At 35.3% G+C, this 15671-nt stretch overlaps 2 protein-coding genes across 2 annotated transcripts in view; both read left to right on the top strand.

Annotated features, from left to right (window-relative positions):
* Positions 1-5704: 5704 nt before the first annotated feature.
* Positions 5705-12789, top strand: LOC18053527 (probable ubiquitin-conjugating enzyme E2 24). Its single transcript, XM_006449279.2, has 9 exons — positions 5705-6163; positions 6958-7850; positions 8225-9624; positions 10066-10197; positions 10336-10773; positions 10877-10940; positions 11512-11651; positions 11906-12217; positions 12498-12789. Exons 3-9 carry the CDS (start codon positions 8233-8235, stop codon positions 12738-12740), a joined length of 2721 nt encoding a protein of 906 aa, XP_006449342.1. The 5' UTR covers positions 5705-6163; positions 6958-7850; positions 8225-8232; the 3' UTR covers positions 12741-12789.
* A 1234-nt stretch (positions 12790-14023) lies between these two features.
* LOC18053525 overlaps positions 14024-15671 on the top strand; it is a 2819-nt gene continuing 1171 nt past the window's right edge. Inside the window, exon 1 of the mRNA XM_006449276.2 lies at positions 14024-15664. Within this exon, the coding sequence (XP_006449339.2) occupies positions 14165-15664 (1500 nt within the window). The 5' untranslated portion in view covers positions 14024-14164. The remainder of the gene's footprint in view (positions 15665-15671) is intronic.

Genomic DNA, 15671 nt, shown 5'->3' with positions numbered 1-15671 from the left:
TAAATTCTCTCCACTTTCGGTGATTATACCATTTTACTCTTTTCTTTTCTATTTCTTTTTCGAAAATGATTTTTTTTTATATATATTTTTTCCCGCCTCAGTACGACTTCATTGGCCGATGCCTCCCACCCTCCACCCCACACCACAATCTTCAAAACATCAAGGGCTTACTTTGCGTGCCAAGTAAGTTCCTGTCTTAAAATTCGAAAAATTATAAAATACATATGAAGTAATACAATTAATTAATATATGTATAATATATATAATTGAATTTATCATAAACAACACTTATATTGTGATTTTTTAAAAATAAAAATAAATATATTATAATATTATTTATTAATTATATAATTTACATAATACTTCTAACGTATTTTAAAACTTCTCGTTAAAACCCACTACCAAGCCAAGATCTTTTGTTTATTTAATTTATCTTTCTTCTTATTATTATTATTTTTATTAGATGTTCTACAGAATACCCGTTATGAAAAATTCTCGAGGGTCGACAGTTATAATTAGCAAAGACATAATACAGTTAAAAATCAAAGGTGGAGAAATGAAGATGCCCAAAAGATAGCTGGAAGTTGTTTATTGGCAAATGGTGACCCCAGCAAGACCACTTTGAAGATTTTATCTATTCTGTGGTTAGTGGAATAGAATAGGAGGGGCCTTTGATTTGAGTTAAGTTTTGCTGTAAAGAGTACCCCCAACTTGTTGAAAGGTGAAGCAAAGTGCTTTTTGCTGGACTCACATTTTGTGTCATCTATTAGCTAGGAACATCCAAATGTGTTTACTTGAGAATTTAGAAAATGAGAATGAAGAAATAAAAATGAAATTTATTTTTACTTGATAAAATATAATTTGAGAATAAATATAAAATGTGTGAGTCCCACATAATTTGGGAATAAAGAATGAGAATCTCATTACCATGGGGGTTGGGAATGGAGATTCTCATTCCCTAAATTGACTTTTGTATCCCTCTATTTTTTTATATTTTCTGAATTACCCTCGTTCAAATCACAATTAATTTTATTATTTTAAATGTCATTAGTATTATTATCAAAATTTATTTACTTTATTATTTTAGTTATTATTAATTATTTTTATTAATATTAACATTTATTATTATTAATTTTATTTTTTAATTAATATCATTTTAAAAATAATATTTATACATATATCTAGTTAATGAAAATTACATTATTTAATACTATCAGTATTTTAGTAAATCGATTCTCATTCACATTTTTCATTCCTATTTATTTTGTCAAGTAATCACGTTAATGTCATTTCAGCACATTCTCATTCCCATTTATTTTTGCCAAGTAAACATTGGAATTTCATTCTCATTCCAGTCCATTTACATTCTCAGCTTATTCTCATTCCAACTCATTTTCATTCCATAAAGTAAATGCACCCTAATTGATATGTTAGAAGGATCCCTTAATTTTAACATTTTGGACTTAAAAATGAAATAATTTTTTATTTATTAAATTCACTCAATTTGATAAAGATGGATCATGGTCCATGGATGGAAGGAAACCTCCCCATATCACAAAGACTGGACATTTTTTTTCCAAAAGCACTTTTGCCCGCTCCCACTTCCGCCTTTAAATATGATTATGCTAATGGAATTCATTATCACAATAGTTTCTCCACTTCACCTTACCGCACCTCAGTCCCTCGAATATATATCTTCATCCAAATAATTTTAATGTTTTGATTAAGGGTGAGACTATTTAAACCCACCAAAATATTTATTAAATTTAATATTTAATAAATTTTTTAATTATTAAAATGTCCACATAAAAAATTACTATAATAAACAAGATTGTATAATTAAATAAAATAAAAAATTACAACTTTTCCCATATTTTCTGTATTATTCGATGTAGTGTTTTCATGCTGTTTACGATTTTTTTTACCCCAAAGATTAAATTTGTTTTCCCTTATTTACAGGTTTGACTTTTCTTAATGGAATAAAATTTCAATGAATTTTTTTAATATATTTGGATGAAAGTTTATTGCTATTACAATTCCTCTTGACTTCCACCATCTAATTTCATCACTTCCAATTTCTTTGAATAGGACAACAAATCATCTTTCCATTCAGCAAGCTTTCTTCTATGTAAGAAAATGAAAAAAAAATGCAAGAACTGTTGCAATTACTTGAGTTTTTTATTTATTATAAATGTATTTGTAATTTTGTTATCAGATGTTTATTTTAAAATTTTTAAGTGTATTGTTCCAAACACATGAAATATCAAGGGGAAAACATCTACTAAAAGTTTAAGAATTTGGGATAATATAGTGATGGGAAAAAGTCCAGAAATAAAGAAGAAAAGAATAAAGAAATGGAGAAACGATGTTGAAAGAAAATGATCAGAGAAATTATGATAATTTAGCTTAATAAGGGTATTTTAGGTATTAACATGGGTTAATAAAGTAAAATTGCATATTTTAAATTTTAGAAGTGTGTTTATTCAATAAATGAGTTTAATGAGTAATTAAATGGGTTCAAATAGCCCTACTGTTTTATTAAAATGTATTCTATTTATTTCTCAACTTAAACTGTTTATTTTATTTGAAAATGTGCGGCCACCCGTTGCTGATATTATGTGTACTCCGTTTTACCAAGATTTCCCTTTTTTTTTTTAATACCACAAATGGTAACTCAAGATGCATTGTCAACTTTTTTTTTATCAAGCCAGTCAAACAAATTGAACCAAAAAGAGGAATCAATCTTTAACGAATCATACGATATGTCGCTGCGAATCCTTCGAAGTTGAGATTGGTTGGGTTCCAGCGCATGCAGCTCAAAGTATTGCTTGCCTTTTTCTTGGTTTTTGATTGTTAATGCGTATTTTTTAACCATATATTGTTGCCCAGGCATTAAAGAAGAACATTAATTCTCAAATAATAATACACGTTAGAACTCCATTAGGTTTCTGAATATTAGTAGTATATATCTATAACATATATACACATCAAGTCAAGCACTTAACTTGGTAGTGGACTGTGATGGCATGCATACGATTCATTCTTATTAGTTTTCGATAATTACGGAGCAACCCTATATGCATTAAACTACGATAATGCTCGAGAATAAAATTTCTCTTCTTATTCTATTATTATTATTATTATTATATTTTGTAATCGGCATGAGCAATTAAAGAGCTACAGAAAGGGGGGGGGGGGGGGGGGAAGGGGCCTTTCCTTGGATTGTTAATTAAAATTTTTTTTCTCATCTTTTACTGCCTAGAATCATATGAAAACTTTAGGCAAATTAACATGCAAACTCTACAGAATTGTACTTGCACGTTCAGGATCTGAATTTTTTTTTTTTTGCCCTTTTTGCCTCTCTCTCTCTCTCTCTCTGTGAAGTAACTCTTCCCATTTTCCAAAGCTTAATTATAAAAGCTGAGCATGAGGGCACGTAGCAGAAGCTGTGGAGTTGATTATTTGATGTGACAAGAAGTTGACTATCAAGTCAAGCACTATGCCACATAGTGACCTTCATGGAAAGAATTATCTAGATAGCTGGGTCATAATGAGCATAATTAGAAAAGCACTTTTGTTCGATTTTGTCAATCCAAGCATACATGTATTATTAAAAATATTCGGAGTTCCACATTCATCGGTTAAGTTGCTCCAATCCAGGGGGTGCGGTATACAGCACCGCCTATTAATTAACAGCTACTCATTATGCCTAATACCACATCGAATTCACGTAATTATATATGTCTGCGACTTGTGAAGCCCTTATTAGCAAGATTTTTCTTTTTCTTGTTTCACAGAAGCCTTATTTAATTTTTTTTTATGGATAATTTCTATTTGCATATATTTTTATTCTCTTTAACAATTGGCAATCTCTTTATAAACAATAAAAAGTCTCTGGACAAAATTATCACATCTGTCAATAGAGTTGAGACCTATTAGTAATTCTGCAAGAACAGCTTAAGGGGTAAGTAAGAGTTGAGTCCCTTTAGTGACATGAAGCTTATCATCAATTTTCTGCACATGGGTATCTGTATAGTTCTAGCTAGCTTGGTTCCTTGTGATTTTTCATGGGGTCACAAGAATTCATTAGGATTACATTCAGGCCACAATCATAAATCTGACGAAAGCGCATAAACAAAGAACTGGGCATTTTATAATCCACACCCCCCCCCCCCCTTCCCCCCCAAAAAAAAAAGAAACAGTTTAAAATAGGTGTTTAAACTTTGGAGATTCAAGTTGGAAAAGATAGTTAGGAAGTAGTCACTTTCAGGCAATACTTTTAATATTGTATATCGATCGATTTCCAATTACATAGTGTGTCTTAGTGCTGTTAGACTCTTATCATTTCTTAAAAGATTTCACCTAAAAAAAGACCCGACTTATTGCTCTTTTGTCTTGTTTGTAGTTTATACTTTATTGTAGCCACCCAAATAATTTATTCGAACTTGTTGGCTTTGGTTATGGTTGCTTTATCTCGTTATGGACAAGGAGTTCTGTTGATGATTTTGTACTTGTTAGAAAAATAAACTAGTTCCAGTAGCAGCCATTTTTCCTCAGCAAAACATTCCAAAAACTTCATTTTGTTTTTGAGACATTTGTCTCGTATTATCTTCTTTTTGTGTAAGCAAACAAACACAGCTGAACTTTGCATTTTTTTTTTTTTAAGGTAGTCTTGATAGGCATGTCATCAATGAATGATACATTAGGCAAATTCAACTGTGAAAGCTAAATGAGTATTAATTAACAGAAGAAACAGTGCCGATTTTAGCAAAATATTCAACGAATAAGAGCCGAGCAATTTTGTTAACCACATATGGTGTCACAAGTTTATTGCTTTTATGTCTCTTGACAACGTTCGAAAGATCACTTGATCAATCATCTAAGAATCTAGCAGTGATGCCTTGCATATTCTTCTTCTTTTAGTGAAAAGTTTTGGGAAAAAAAATTTAATTATGGTCCAATAAGCTCACATGTGAATGCCATTACTGGGATGCCCACAAGAAAAAGCAAAACTAAAAGAGAGTAATGGAACTGGGGAATCCAGCAGCCAGCTGCCACAATTGAAAGCTACTATTGGCATTGGTTAGGCAAGAAACTTAAAAAAAGTCTCCTCTCTTGAGGGTTGACACATGGATGGAATAATTCTTCAAATTTGATTTCTGTTACATGCCACGTGCTGCCATTAAAGACAGGGAAGGGGTCACTATGAATCATATATGCTAATTACTCTTTAGTTTTACTGTTTTAATTATATATATATATGGAGAATAATTTTCTAATTAGTACATTTTTATCTTAACAAAGTAAAGGTGTATTAACAGATAAAAAATACATATTTTAATAGATTAATAGATTAAAAATATTTTTCAATATATATATAATAATGTTGAAAATCTTAATATTTAAATCTAAACTCAATACCAACCATATTTTATTATTTATTAGTTAATGAATACAATCTTATTTATTACTGTATTCTATCATCCAATTAATACATCACAATTAAGACTCAAATTGAAACTCAAATGTTGGAGTCCCTATCATCGCTCTCTCTATAAATATGAATTTTTCTAATTAACTTTTTAATTTTATAAAGTATCAATTAAATTTAAATCTAATGCTTATACCATTATTAATGATGTAATATATATATAGAAAAGTAAGGGTGATGGGGGTAATAAGGAGATTTGAGTTTGAGCAATAACTGTACAGTATTTGTCTGACACTGTTGGTGTTGGGTATATTCTTCATTTCCCATAAGAACTGAAAAATACATACTAAGATAACGGTCCGTTGTTTTATCCATGTCTCAAAAGGACAAGTAAGTCGCTGCCAACGTTTCACAGAGAGCTCACCGTGTCTGTGTCTGTGTCTGCAATGTTTTCAGGCTTCGTTAATGGCGTGATGGGTGGGATTCAGGGAGGCACCTGCTGAACCTCTCTGAATTTCCTACCCCTTTTCTTCCCCTTGTGCTGGCGTTGGTTTGGTTTCTTGGCTGGGAAAGAAAGTTAAAAGAAAAGCGAGAGAAAATCTTGAAATGGCCCGTTTAGTGGTTGCTCTTGTTCTGAGTCGAGTTCCTTTGATCGTTGCATGTAATTTTTAATTTTTTATGCTGTTTTCTCTCTGTCTTTCTGGAACCAGGGATTTGCAGAGGCTACAAATGGTACAGTTCTTTCTTCTGCTGTTTGTTACCTTTTGATATGTGTGTGTGTGTGTGTAGTAATGTAATTAGTGGAGCCGGTGAATATTTATCTAATTATTGTGTTAGCTTTCTTTCATTTTTTGTTTTGTTTTGTTTTGATAATCTTTTAGGACTGTTTATTGTGGCCTGCAATCATTGGAGTAACTCTTTGTTAACTTTTGGTGGGTTTTGAGTTTTGTTAGGAAGCATAAGTTTGGTGTTTAAGCTTTTGAGGTTGTTGAAATTCTTTGAAATTGAAGTTGTATGTGAAAGTTCCAACAGAAATAGATAAAGAATGTACTTTGAATCTTTGTTGTACTGTATAATTCTGGTCTCTCACAATGTTTTAATCAGAAATTTCAATTACGGACAAAAATTTAACACGCTTCCAATTTGGTTGCTCATAGTTATGATGCCTTTCAACTTGAATTTAATATGTTTGCTAGAATGAACTTTAAGAAAATTCAAGTTTTATTTAGTTATCCTCTGGAGGCTACTTATATAATAGTAATGATTTGTCAAATTCCTAATAGAAAATTCATAATTTTTTCTTTTGTGAAGATTGAATTTATGTTTGGTGCCTTTTTTCATCTGCAGGAAAATCTACAAAATAAGTTTTAGATGTGAAAGTAATTGCTTGTTTTAATAAGAACATGACTTTCAGAAGAGAGGCTGCTGTTCCTTTTTTCAAATTAAAATTCTCATATTTTTCACTTTCTAAATCTGTTGATATTGAAAAGTCTCTGAACAATATTAAGATGTTATTTTTGGTGCAGGTTGAGATATTGCACAGGTCAAAGGAGCTCAATTGACTTTTGGGGAAAGAAAAGCAGTTTTTAGAATAACTCTTTTTGAAGAATTATATGATAGAATGACCGAGATTGTTTGAAACAAGCTGCTAGAAATGGTGCTTATTAGTTGTCTTTGTTGGGCAGCTAAGATGTGATGAATCTTGGTTGAACTGATAGAATTCTAGTTTCGGTTTGGGGCAAATCTCCTTTGGCAATAAAAATTTGGTTTCTGTAAGAAGCAAATTTTTAAAACCTGTAACATTCCTCTGTTGGGCAAATCTCCTTTGGCAAAAATTTTGTAAGTTTCCTTTGTTGGATACTTACCTTTGCAGTGGTTGATTTTGGAAGAGTCCATTGGTTGTTGGAAATCTATCATTTTGTTTGGAACTCCAAACACCGCTGCAGGGCAGATCTCCTTTGGCATTCAGGTTGTCCAACAACCTGTAGGAACAATCTCATCTGGCAGTTGTACCAATTTGTTACTTCTGCTGTTGGGAGTACATGTTCAAAGTTTCACCCAGTGGAAACTTTAGTCTGTTCACTGGGCAAATCTCCTTTGGCATTTGGAGTCCTTTGTTGTCTCCTATTATTGTTGTGAGGAGTCTTTAGTTGACTCCAGTTCCCTGTTGGGGCAAATCTCCTTTGGCAATAGATCTCCAGTTTTCGAGTCAATATATCCTTTCGGAGATTTGGACTTATAAATTGGAAGATCTGTAATTCAAGATCCTTTACAAAGAGTCATACCAATAACCACAGCTTTACACTTGTATCAACTTTTGGAATTGACAAATGATGACAGACCTGCATTGCAATCATTAAGATTTTAACTAGCATACCGTTGGAGAATTTGATTTTTTCAACAGGACTCAAAGTTGACGGTACCTCTCTTCATCTCTACTCTTTTATACAGTTCTTTTGTGTTTTCTGTGCCAAAAGAAGTTCTGGCAAACCCTAAGTAGCTCAAATTTGCTCCAGTGAAGTGAAATGTGGTTTATAACTGCTTCTGTTTGTGTTTATAACTGCTTCACTTTTTTCCCTGGTGAACTGTTAAAGTACTCTGTGAAGATTACCAAAGTATTTGAGCAAATTCAGTACTAGAAAAGATAAATTTATATCATTGTTTCTGTGACGAAGGTGAGAACTTTTGCCTGATGGACAATGCAATTTGGAGTTGTCTTGCTACCGTATTTGTCTTCTTTACACTTGTGGTATTGATGGTAACTTAAACATTTTTGTAAATCTCTTTTGTTAGGCATTTAAATGATGGATGCGCTCTTCAGTGACTCTGATTGGGAAAGTTTTAGTGAGAGTGGTAGCAGTGAGGGGCATGAGGAAAATGACTTTCTGTATGGGGGGCAGGCTACAAGCATTTTATCAAGCCTGGAGGAGAGCATTGGAAAAATTGATGACTTCCTCTCATTTGACCGGGGATTTACGCATGGGGACATTGTGCGCTCTGTAACAGATCCATCTGGACAAATGGGCAGAGTGATTAGTATTAACATGCTCGTGGACTTGGAGGGCATTCCCGGATACATCATAAAAGATGTAAATTCCAAAAATATTTTAAAGATCCGCTCCATCTCAGTGGGGGATTTTGTGGTTCTTGGTGCATGGCTTGGCAGGGTTGATAAAGTAATTGACTCTGTGAATATAGTTTTAGATGATGGGTCCACGTATGAAGTCACTGCTGTAGATCATGAGAAGCTCTTACCTATTTCTCCCAGCTTGCTTGAAGATTCTCAGTGTCCGTATTATCCAGGACAGAGAGTAAAGGTTAGGCTCTCAACTGTTAAATCGGTTTCATGGTTATGTGGTACTGGGAGGGAAAATCAAGTTGAGGGAACTGTTTGCAAAGTAGATGCAGGTTTGGTGTATGTTGATTGGCTTGCATCTGCCCTAATGGGTTCTGATCTGAATTTAGCTGCTCCACCACGTCTACAAGACTCAAAAAACTTGACTTTGTTGTCAGGTTTTTCCCATGCTAACTGGCAGATAGGTGACTGGTGCATGCTTCCAACTGCTGACGACAAGGTTATCACGGAGCCAACTTTTATCAATTCATCTACTTGTGATAACAAGAAATTGGAAAGAGGACTTAGGAGAAGAAACCCTGGTTCAAGTTTAGCAGAGGTTTTTGTTGTCGTGAAAACAAAGACCAAATTTGATGTTGTGTGGCAAGATGGTAGCTGCTCTGTGGGTTTGGATTCTCAGGCTCTGCTCCCCGTTAATGTTGTAAATTCTCATGAATTTTGGCCTGATCAGTTTGTGCTGGAAAAGGGCATTTCCGATGATCCACATATACCTAGCGGACAAAGATGGGGGGTTGTGCAGGGTGTGGACGCAAAGGAAAGGATTGTAACAGTCCAATGGAGGGCGAAGGCCAATAGTGATTCTGATGCAAATCAGTCTGAGGTAAGTGCTTATGAACTGGTTGAGCACCCAGACTACTCCTACTGTTATGGGGATGTAGTGTTTAAGTTGGTCCAGAACCAGTTTGGCATGTGTAAAGAGGCTGCTTTGGAAGGCACGATCTCTGATTGGGAACAGAATGATTGCCCTGATACACATTATTCATCTTGCATTGGCATTGTTGCTGGCTTTAAAGATGGTGCTGTGGAGGTGAGATGGGCTACTGGTTTTACAACCAAGGTATGTGAAATTTAGTCATCCTTACTGTTTGATTAATCTTGGCTATATTCTATGTTTTGCATTGAGTATACTTTTCAATGCATGAATTTTTCACTGACACTTTCCGATAAAGGTTGTGCTGGTAACCATGGGCCACTGTAGCGTACAGTTCAGCTTCATGATTAGTAGCTAGGAATTTTTAACTGAATTATCCTTCTGAATGTGTATTTCAGAAAGGATTTCTTGTCAGCAAAATGGTAATGCATGCTTAAATTTGATGGTTTTCGCGTGGACACGATGAGCTTGTATCATGGCTGCAATGCTGGTTAAAACAGCAAAACTTTTACATCATTCATCCAACTCAGCACTTAATATACCAGTTTCTTATTGATTGAGTATTCATGATTAATTATTATCACTTAGGTTCAGCATCTTTAAATTTATACTTGGGCATTGTTACAGGTTGGACCTAATGAAATTTATGGGGTTGAAAAATATGAAGGTTCAGCTACAACCCCTGGGACAAATGAAGGTAATATCGAGGAATTGAATCAAGAACTGCATGGCAAACAATATTCAAGCCATGGAGGAGAGGTAATTTCTCCCTCGCTCCTTTTCTATTGTTATAGACACTTAAAATTCGCTGAATTTGAATTTTGTTTTCAACCCAGCTTAAGCTTGTGTTATTTTAGATTATCTCTTAATCACTGGATAGCTGTTCTGTCTGCTCAGAATTTGCCAAGTTTTGATGGTTCTGGTGAAGGCTGCAAAAAGTACCCATGGGAGTCAAGTTCCTTTTCTCTTGCCTGTGCTGCCATTGGATTTTTCACTAGCATTGTGACAAGCCTATTTGGACCCCTTGGTTCCACATCGCAGTCAGACTCAGTCTCATCTGGTCATATACCTGAAGATGCAAATGAGACTGAGATTCTGTTTGAGAAAGAAGTATTTGAAGCTAAAAATATCTGCTGTGAGCCCCATCCTAGTGAGTTGCAGACACGTGGAAAGACAAATTTAATTCAAGAAGTTGAAGAGGACCCAGAGAAAGAAGAATTTAAAGCTTTTACAGCTTGTGAGAATTCAGAAGATCAGTTTCGGCAGTTTGATATGGTTAGCGATTCTTCAGACCACCATTTTCTTGGTGCCAGCAAGGGGTTAGCACTGTCTCAGGTTAGAGACATCTTTCATTTATCTCTGCAAATATACTGGTCAATACCATCAAACAATCAGGATAATCCTTTTTCTTTTCCTCTCTCCATTTTTTTCCCGACAGGTGAAAAGAGCTTGGGTGAAGAAGGTTCAGCAAGAATGGAGCATTCTAGAGAAATCCCTTCCTGGTTAGTACTATTATATTTTCTGTATGCTGCTTCAGTGTACTTATTCCAGTATTATTCCATTTCTATTAGTTGTAACTTGCAAAAATTGGACTAGCGAATGTATTAGATGGTATCAGCTGCTACACTGGTAAACCCTATCTTGTGATAACAAATGCTCTTTTTCTACTGAAAGATACGGAAACTTGAGCGGGGGAAAAAGAAGTGTTAAGAAAAGGAAAAGAAAGGTTATTCTTCTAGGGAAGAAGATTGATCAGGGACCTTTACTCCAATATATTACTTCTGTTTTTATTTTTTTCCATATGGCGGTGATTATTATGCAGTTAGTTCTATATCTCAAAAATGTCAAAAAAGTGATTAACTGTCAAAGGTACAAACAGAAGATTTCTGCTGTTAAAGTAGAACTAGTACAAAGGAAAACATTTTAAGTAGGGAGAAAAAAAAAAGTTTCTGCAGCTATGTTATTTACATATGTGAACTGTTAGCACATAAAACTGGAATTTCCAATATCAATGTTAAAGCTGTCAAATTTTTATTCTTTCAATTTCTTATAAGAGTGTGATAACCGGGACAGAAACAATCTATGTCCGCATCTTCGAGGATAGGGTGGATCTCATACGGGCAGCCATTGTTGGTGCAAAGGGTACTCCCTATCACGACGGTCTGTTCTTCTTTGACATCTTTCTTCCTCCAGAGTATCCTCATGAGCCGCCTGTAAGTTTTCGTATATAATTTTGCATTACTTGTTACTGAGTTCACGCTTGAATAAATCACTGCTGTCTTGTGTAGCCCCAACTTTGGTAGTGCAAAGACTATATTGCCATTTCGATCATTATCGTTTTCTATGCAATAAAGGATGCTGCTTATATGAGTTTCCGAGCACTTTGTAAATATTTGTCTATGCAAACATCTTTGCGAATGTATTCATTAAATTATTATTTTGTCTGAACAAAATTATTTTTGTGCAGTTAGTACACTATATTTCTGGTGGACTCCGTGTGAACCCTAACTTGTATGAGTCCGGAAAGGTCTGTCTTAGCCTCCTCAATACTTGGACGGGTTCAGGCACTGAAGTATGGAATCCAGGGGGCTCCACGATTCTTCAAGTTCTTCTCTCCCTCCAAGCTCTTGTGCTTAATGAGAAACCTTATTTCAATGAGGCTGGATATGATAAGCAGATAGGAAGAGCTGAGGGAGAGAAAAACTCAGTAAGCTACAATGAAAATGCATTCCTTGTGACTTGCAAGTCCATGCTTTACCTACTTCACAAGCCACCCAAGGTAATGTCTTAAATTTGGAATTTGGTTTTACCGTGTCAGTAAAGTTGCTATGCTGTTTACTGTCGATCTCTCATTGAAATAATGAGAATAAGATGATCACTAGTCTTTGATCTAAAGCATATTGCAAGCATTACATCTGTGCAATTGAAAATCAGAGAAATAGTGGAATTCTCAATTGACAGAAATAGATGCCATTTAAAACCACCCAAGTGTGTTTATCTGGAATATAGAAATTCTTAGTAATGGTTGAAATTTTTTTTTTTTCTTTTTTTTGATGTAGCATTTTAAGGAGCTTGTGGAGGAGCACTTCAGTCAACGCTGCAAATACATTTTATTGGCTTGTAAGGCGTACATGGAAGGAGCTGCAGTAGGAACTGCCTCTGGATGCACAGAAAATGGAGAAAATTCCAACGGATGTTCAGTGGGCTTCAAAATCATGCTTGCTAAGTTATTTCCAAAGCTTGTGGAGGCCTTTTCTAGTAAGGGAATCGATTGCAGCCAATTTATTGAGCCTGAAAACTGAAAAATGAATGCCCTTCACGGGTTCAAATAATTAAAAGAACTCGCATTTACCTTATGAACACATTCCTATCGTGTGAATTAAAATGTAAAATAACAAAATATGCTTGTGTTTCTTCTGTGCTCTGTTTACATGGGCGTTGAACTTGTATTATAAGATTGGTTGAATAAGCTTTTTGCTGCTGTAATATATGGTGTTTGACAATGTACAATAATGAAGAAACAATGGTCGCAGTGGTGTGCCTTAAGATCTTTGTAACAATGATGCCTTGTGCAGCCGGATGATCTCTCTGTGACAGTTACTTTAAAATTTAAAATTCCAGAGGCAAGGACAATGCAGCCATAGAAAAGCTTTGGAAAGGAGCCGCAAGTTCAATGTCGCCGCTCAAAATTACTAATATAATTTCATTTTCATCCATGAGTTTGACTAAAACAGGGTTTCATTGACGCCACCAAGTGAGGATAATGTGAAACCAGCCACTGTTAAAGCTGCAACACAAAGCACGTAACTCAAGATTACTTAGACCAGGGCGTAGGCTTCAGGATAGCAGAAAAACTCGGCCAGACTTGAGACCAGGTGTTTTTTGGGAAAGGTTTGGCCCAATCCGAGCATATTCAGATGAAGCCCGAGTCTGGTCCGAAAGCTCGAGAAATGATTAAAAAAATATTATTTTAATTAAAAATACATATTTTAACATGTATTTAACCCACTTATGATATATATTTAAAGTTTTAAATCTTTTGAATCCAACTTCTGAATCCTAAATTAACAAAAAATAAATAAATTATAAACCATAAAATTTATAAAGCAAAATAAAGTTTTACCATCGCCAGATGGGCAGCTACAGCACTTTTCAATAACTTAAAAAAGGAGCCGGCGGGCTAATGGCTATATATATATGAAAGTAAATTAATTGATACGCTGTTCTTATTATTATGCGACCGACAAACAACCTTCCTGCATTTGTAGAATATTGTAATTAAGTAAGAGGTGTATTAATTAATGTTCCCCTCCTTTATTTCCTTTTCGAGTATGAAGGTTATTTATTGCCTTTCATTTTCTGCGCTGCACACGAGGCATGATTCTGACATACGATCGCATTATTGTCTTGCTCACACCCAATTACCCAAAGCAAACTTTTACGTTTCCATTTTCACTCAAAAGATAATTATGGTTTTAATCGAAAAAAAAAAGGAGATAAATCATATGAAACTATGTATACTCTTAAAAAAATATATATATATATTAAGCATGGACATTTCTTGGTAATAAGTGCTTGTCGAAAAAGCATTTTTTAAAACCCCAAGCCACCTATAAATATAAAAATAAATATACAAATCTAAAATTCTTGCAGATGAGTTGATTCGTTCGCCTTCTCTTACACCATCTCCGTTAGTATCGGGGGTTAAGGGACGATACCATCACGGATGGAGATCATTTCCGTTCCTCAACTTTCCCAGATAAACCCTCCAAAAACCCCAAAATGGCGATCGAATCCTCTCCAGCGCCAGCGCCAGCGCCGCAGCCTCCTCCTCCTCCTCCTCCTTTTGGGCACGTCCTTCTCCCTCCTCACGACATTTTGCGAATCTTACATTCCAAATCCCACCGCCGTAAACTCACAAATCCAATACTCCAAACACTGCAACCACATAGTCCCCGAACCACTTCTCGACCGAACCAACTTCCCTGCCTTCCCTTCATCCCTTCGCTTCACCACCGCGTTTTTCGCCGGCGGCGACCCCCTTTTCATTTCTCATCAGACCATCTGGCCGAATTCCGTCGCTTTTGTCCCCCACATTGACGGTAAAACAGTTAACAGTACCGTGTTCAAACTCGAAGCACGATTGAGTCTTATGATCTCCCCCAAAGATGACGCTAATATAAGGTTCCGTAGATTACGGATGGTTAAATTTCGAGGGCCGAGGATTCCGCTGCGGCGTGGCTCGGCGAGCTTTTGGCTAAGTGGTTTCTGGTCCGAAGCTGATGGGAAGCTTTGTATGGTTGGATCAGGATCCAATCGTATAAATTCAGGTAAATCCGATAATCTTAATGTGGTTTTGAAGCTTAATTATTCTAGAAAATCCAATTTGAGTGTTTTTGATAGCTTGGTTAGTGGGGTTTTGGAAAGTTTGGATTTTGAAGGTCGTGAGAGTTACTTTAAGCCGGTCTCGATATTAGGTGTGGCTAAGCTTGAGGAGAGGCCTTATGAGTTTACATTGATAGATAAAGGAAATGAAAGTGATTTTGAGGATGGACTTGATAGAGACAAGAGTTTGTCTGTGAGTGATGCCGATCAAGGTGTGTGTTCGGTGTTTGGTTTTGGTAATTTTAAGTTTGAATTGGCATTTAATAGTGTGTGTTATCGTGGTGGAAATGTTAGTTGCAGTCCTGTTACAGAGAACGTTGATTATTTACCAAGTGCTCTGCTTTTAAGAAAGATTAGGTGTGTTGAGAAACAAAAAATGGTGATGTTACTGGGGTTTCTGAACTCCAGCATTATTCGTGCAACATTTCCTTTTGACCCTAAGACCACGTTGATTGCTGAAGGTGTATGGGATGACGAGAAGAACCAGCTGCATGGCGTCGCATGCCGAATCTTGAATTTCACTCAAATTGTAACTAATGCTTACGTTGGAGATTGCTCGGTTAGGTTTAATTTGAGATTTCCTACAGTTTTCTCTGTTAGAAATAGGAGTACAATTTTAGGGCAAATTTGGAGCAACAAAAGTGAGCATGATCCAGGATATTTTGATAAAATTGGGTTTCAAAGTTCTCCGGAAGTATTAATGGGTCTCTCCGGTTTCAAGTACCGGTACACTGTGGTAGATGTTGCTAGGAAATCTTGTGCAATTAAGAATAATGTTAAACACAAGGGAAAGACGTACCCCGATGTGAATTCTGTGGACATGAGGTTTAGTATGTATGTAAAAAATA

This window comes from Citrus clementina, unplaced genomic scaffold, assembly GCF_000493195.1.
Source record: "Citrus clementina cultivar Clemenules unplaced genomic scaffold, Citrus_clementina_v1.0 scaffold_2, whole genome shotgun sequence".
Taxonomy (NCBI): Eukaryota; Viridiplantae; Streptophyta; class Magnoliopsida; order Sapindales; family Rutaceae; genus Citrus; species Citrus x clementina.
Note: the sequence above shows the minus strand (reverse complement) of the source record. Positions and strands in the feature narration are given on the sequence as shown.

Bases quoted from the DNA above. Each gene is read 5' to 3' on its own strand.
- LOC18053527 (XM_006449279.2), top strand. From the start codon at position 8,233: ATGATGGATGCGCTCTTCAGTGACTCTGATTGGGAAAGTTTTAGTGAG. The intron at 10,198-10,335 runs GTAATTTCTCCC...CTGTCTGCTCAG, and splicing joins ATTCAAGCCATGGAGGAGAG to AATTTGCCAAGTTTTGATGG. The intron at 10,941-11,511 runs GTTAGTACTATT...TAACCGGGACAG, and splicing joins TCTAGAGAAATCCCTTCCTG to AAACAATCTATGTCCGCATC.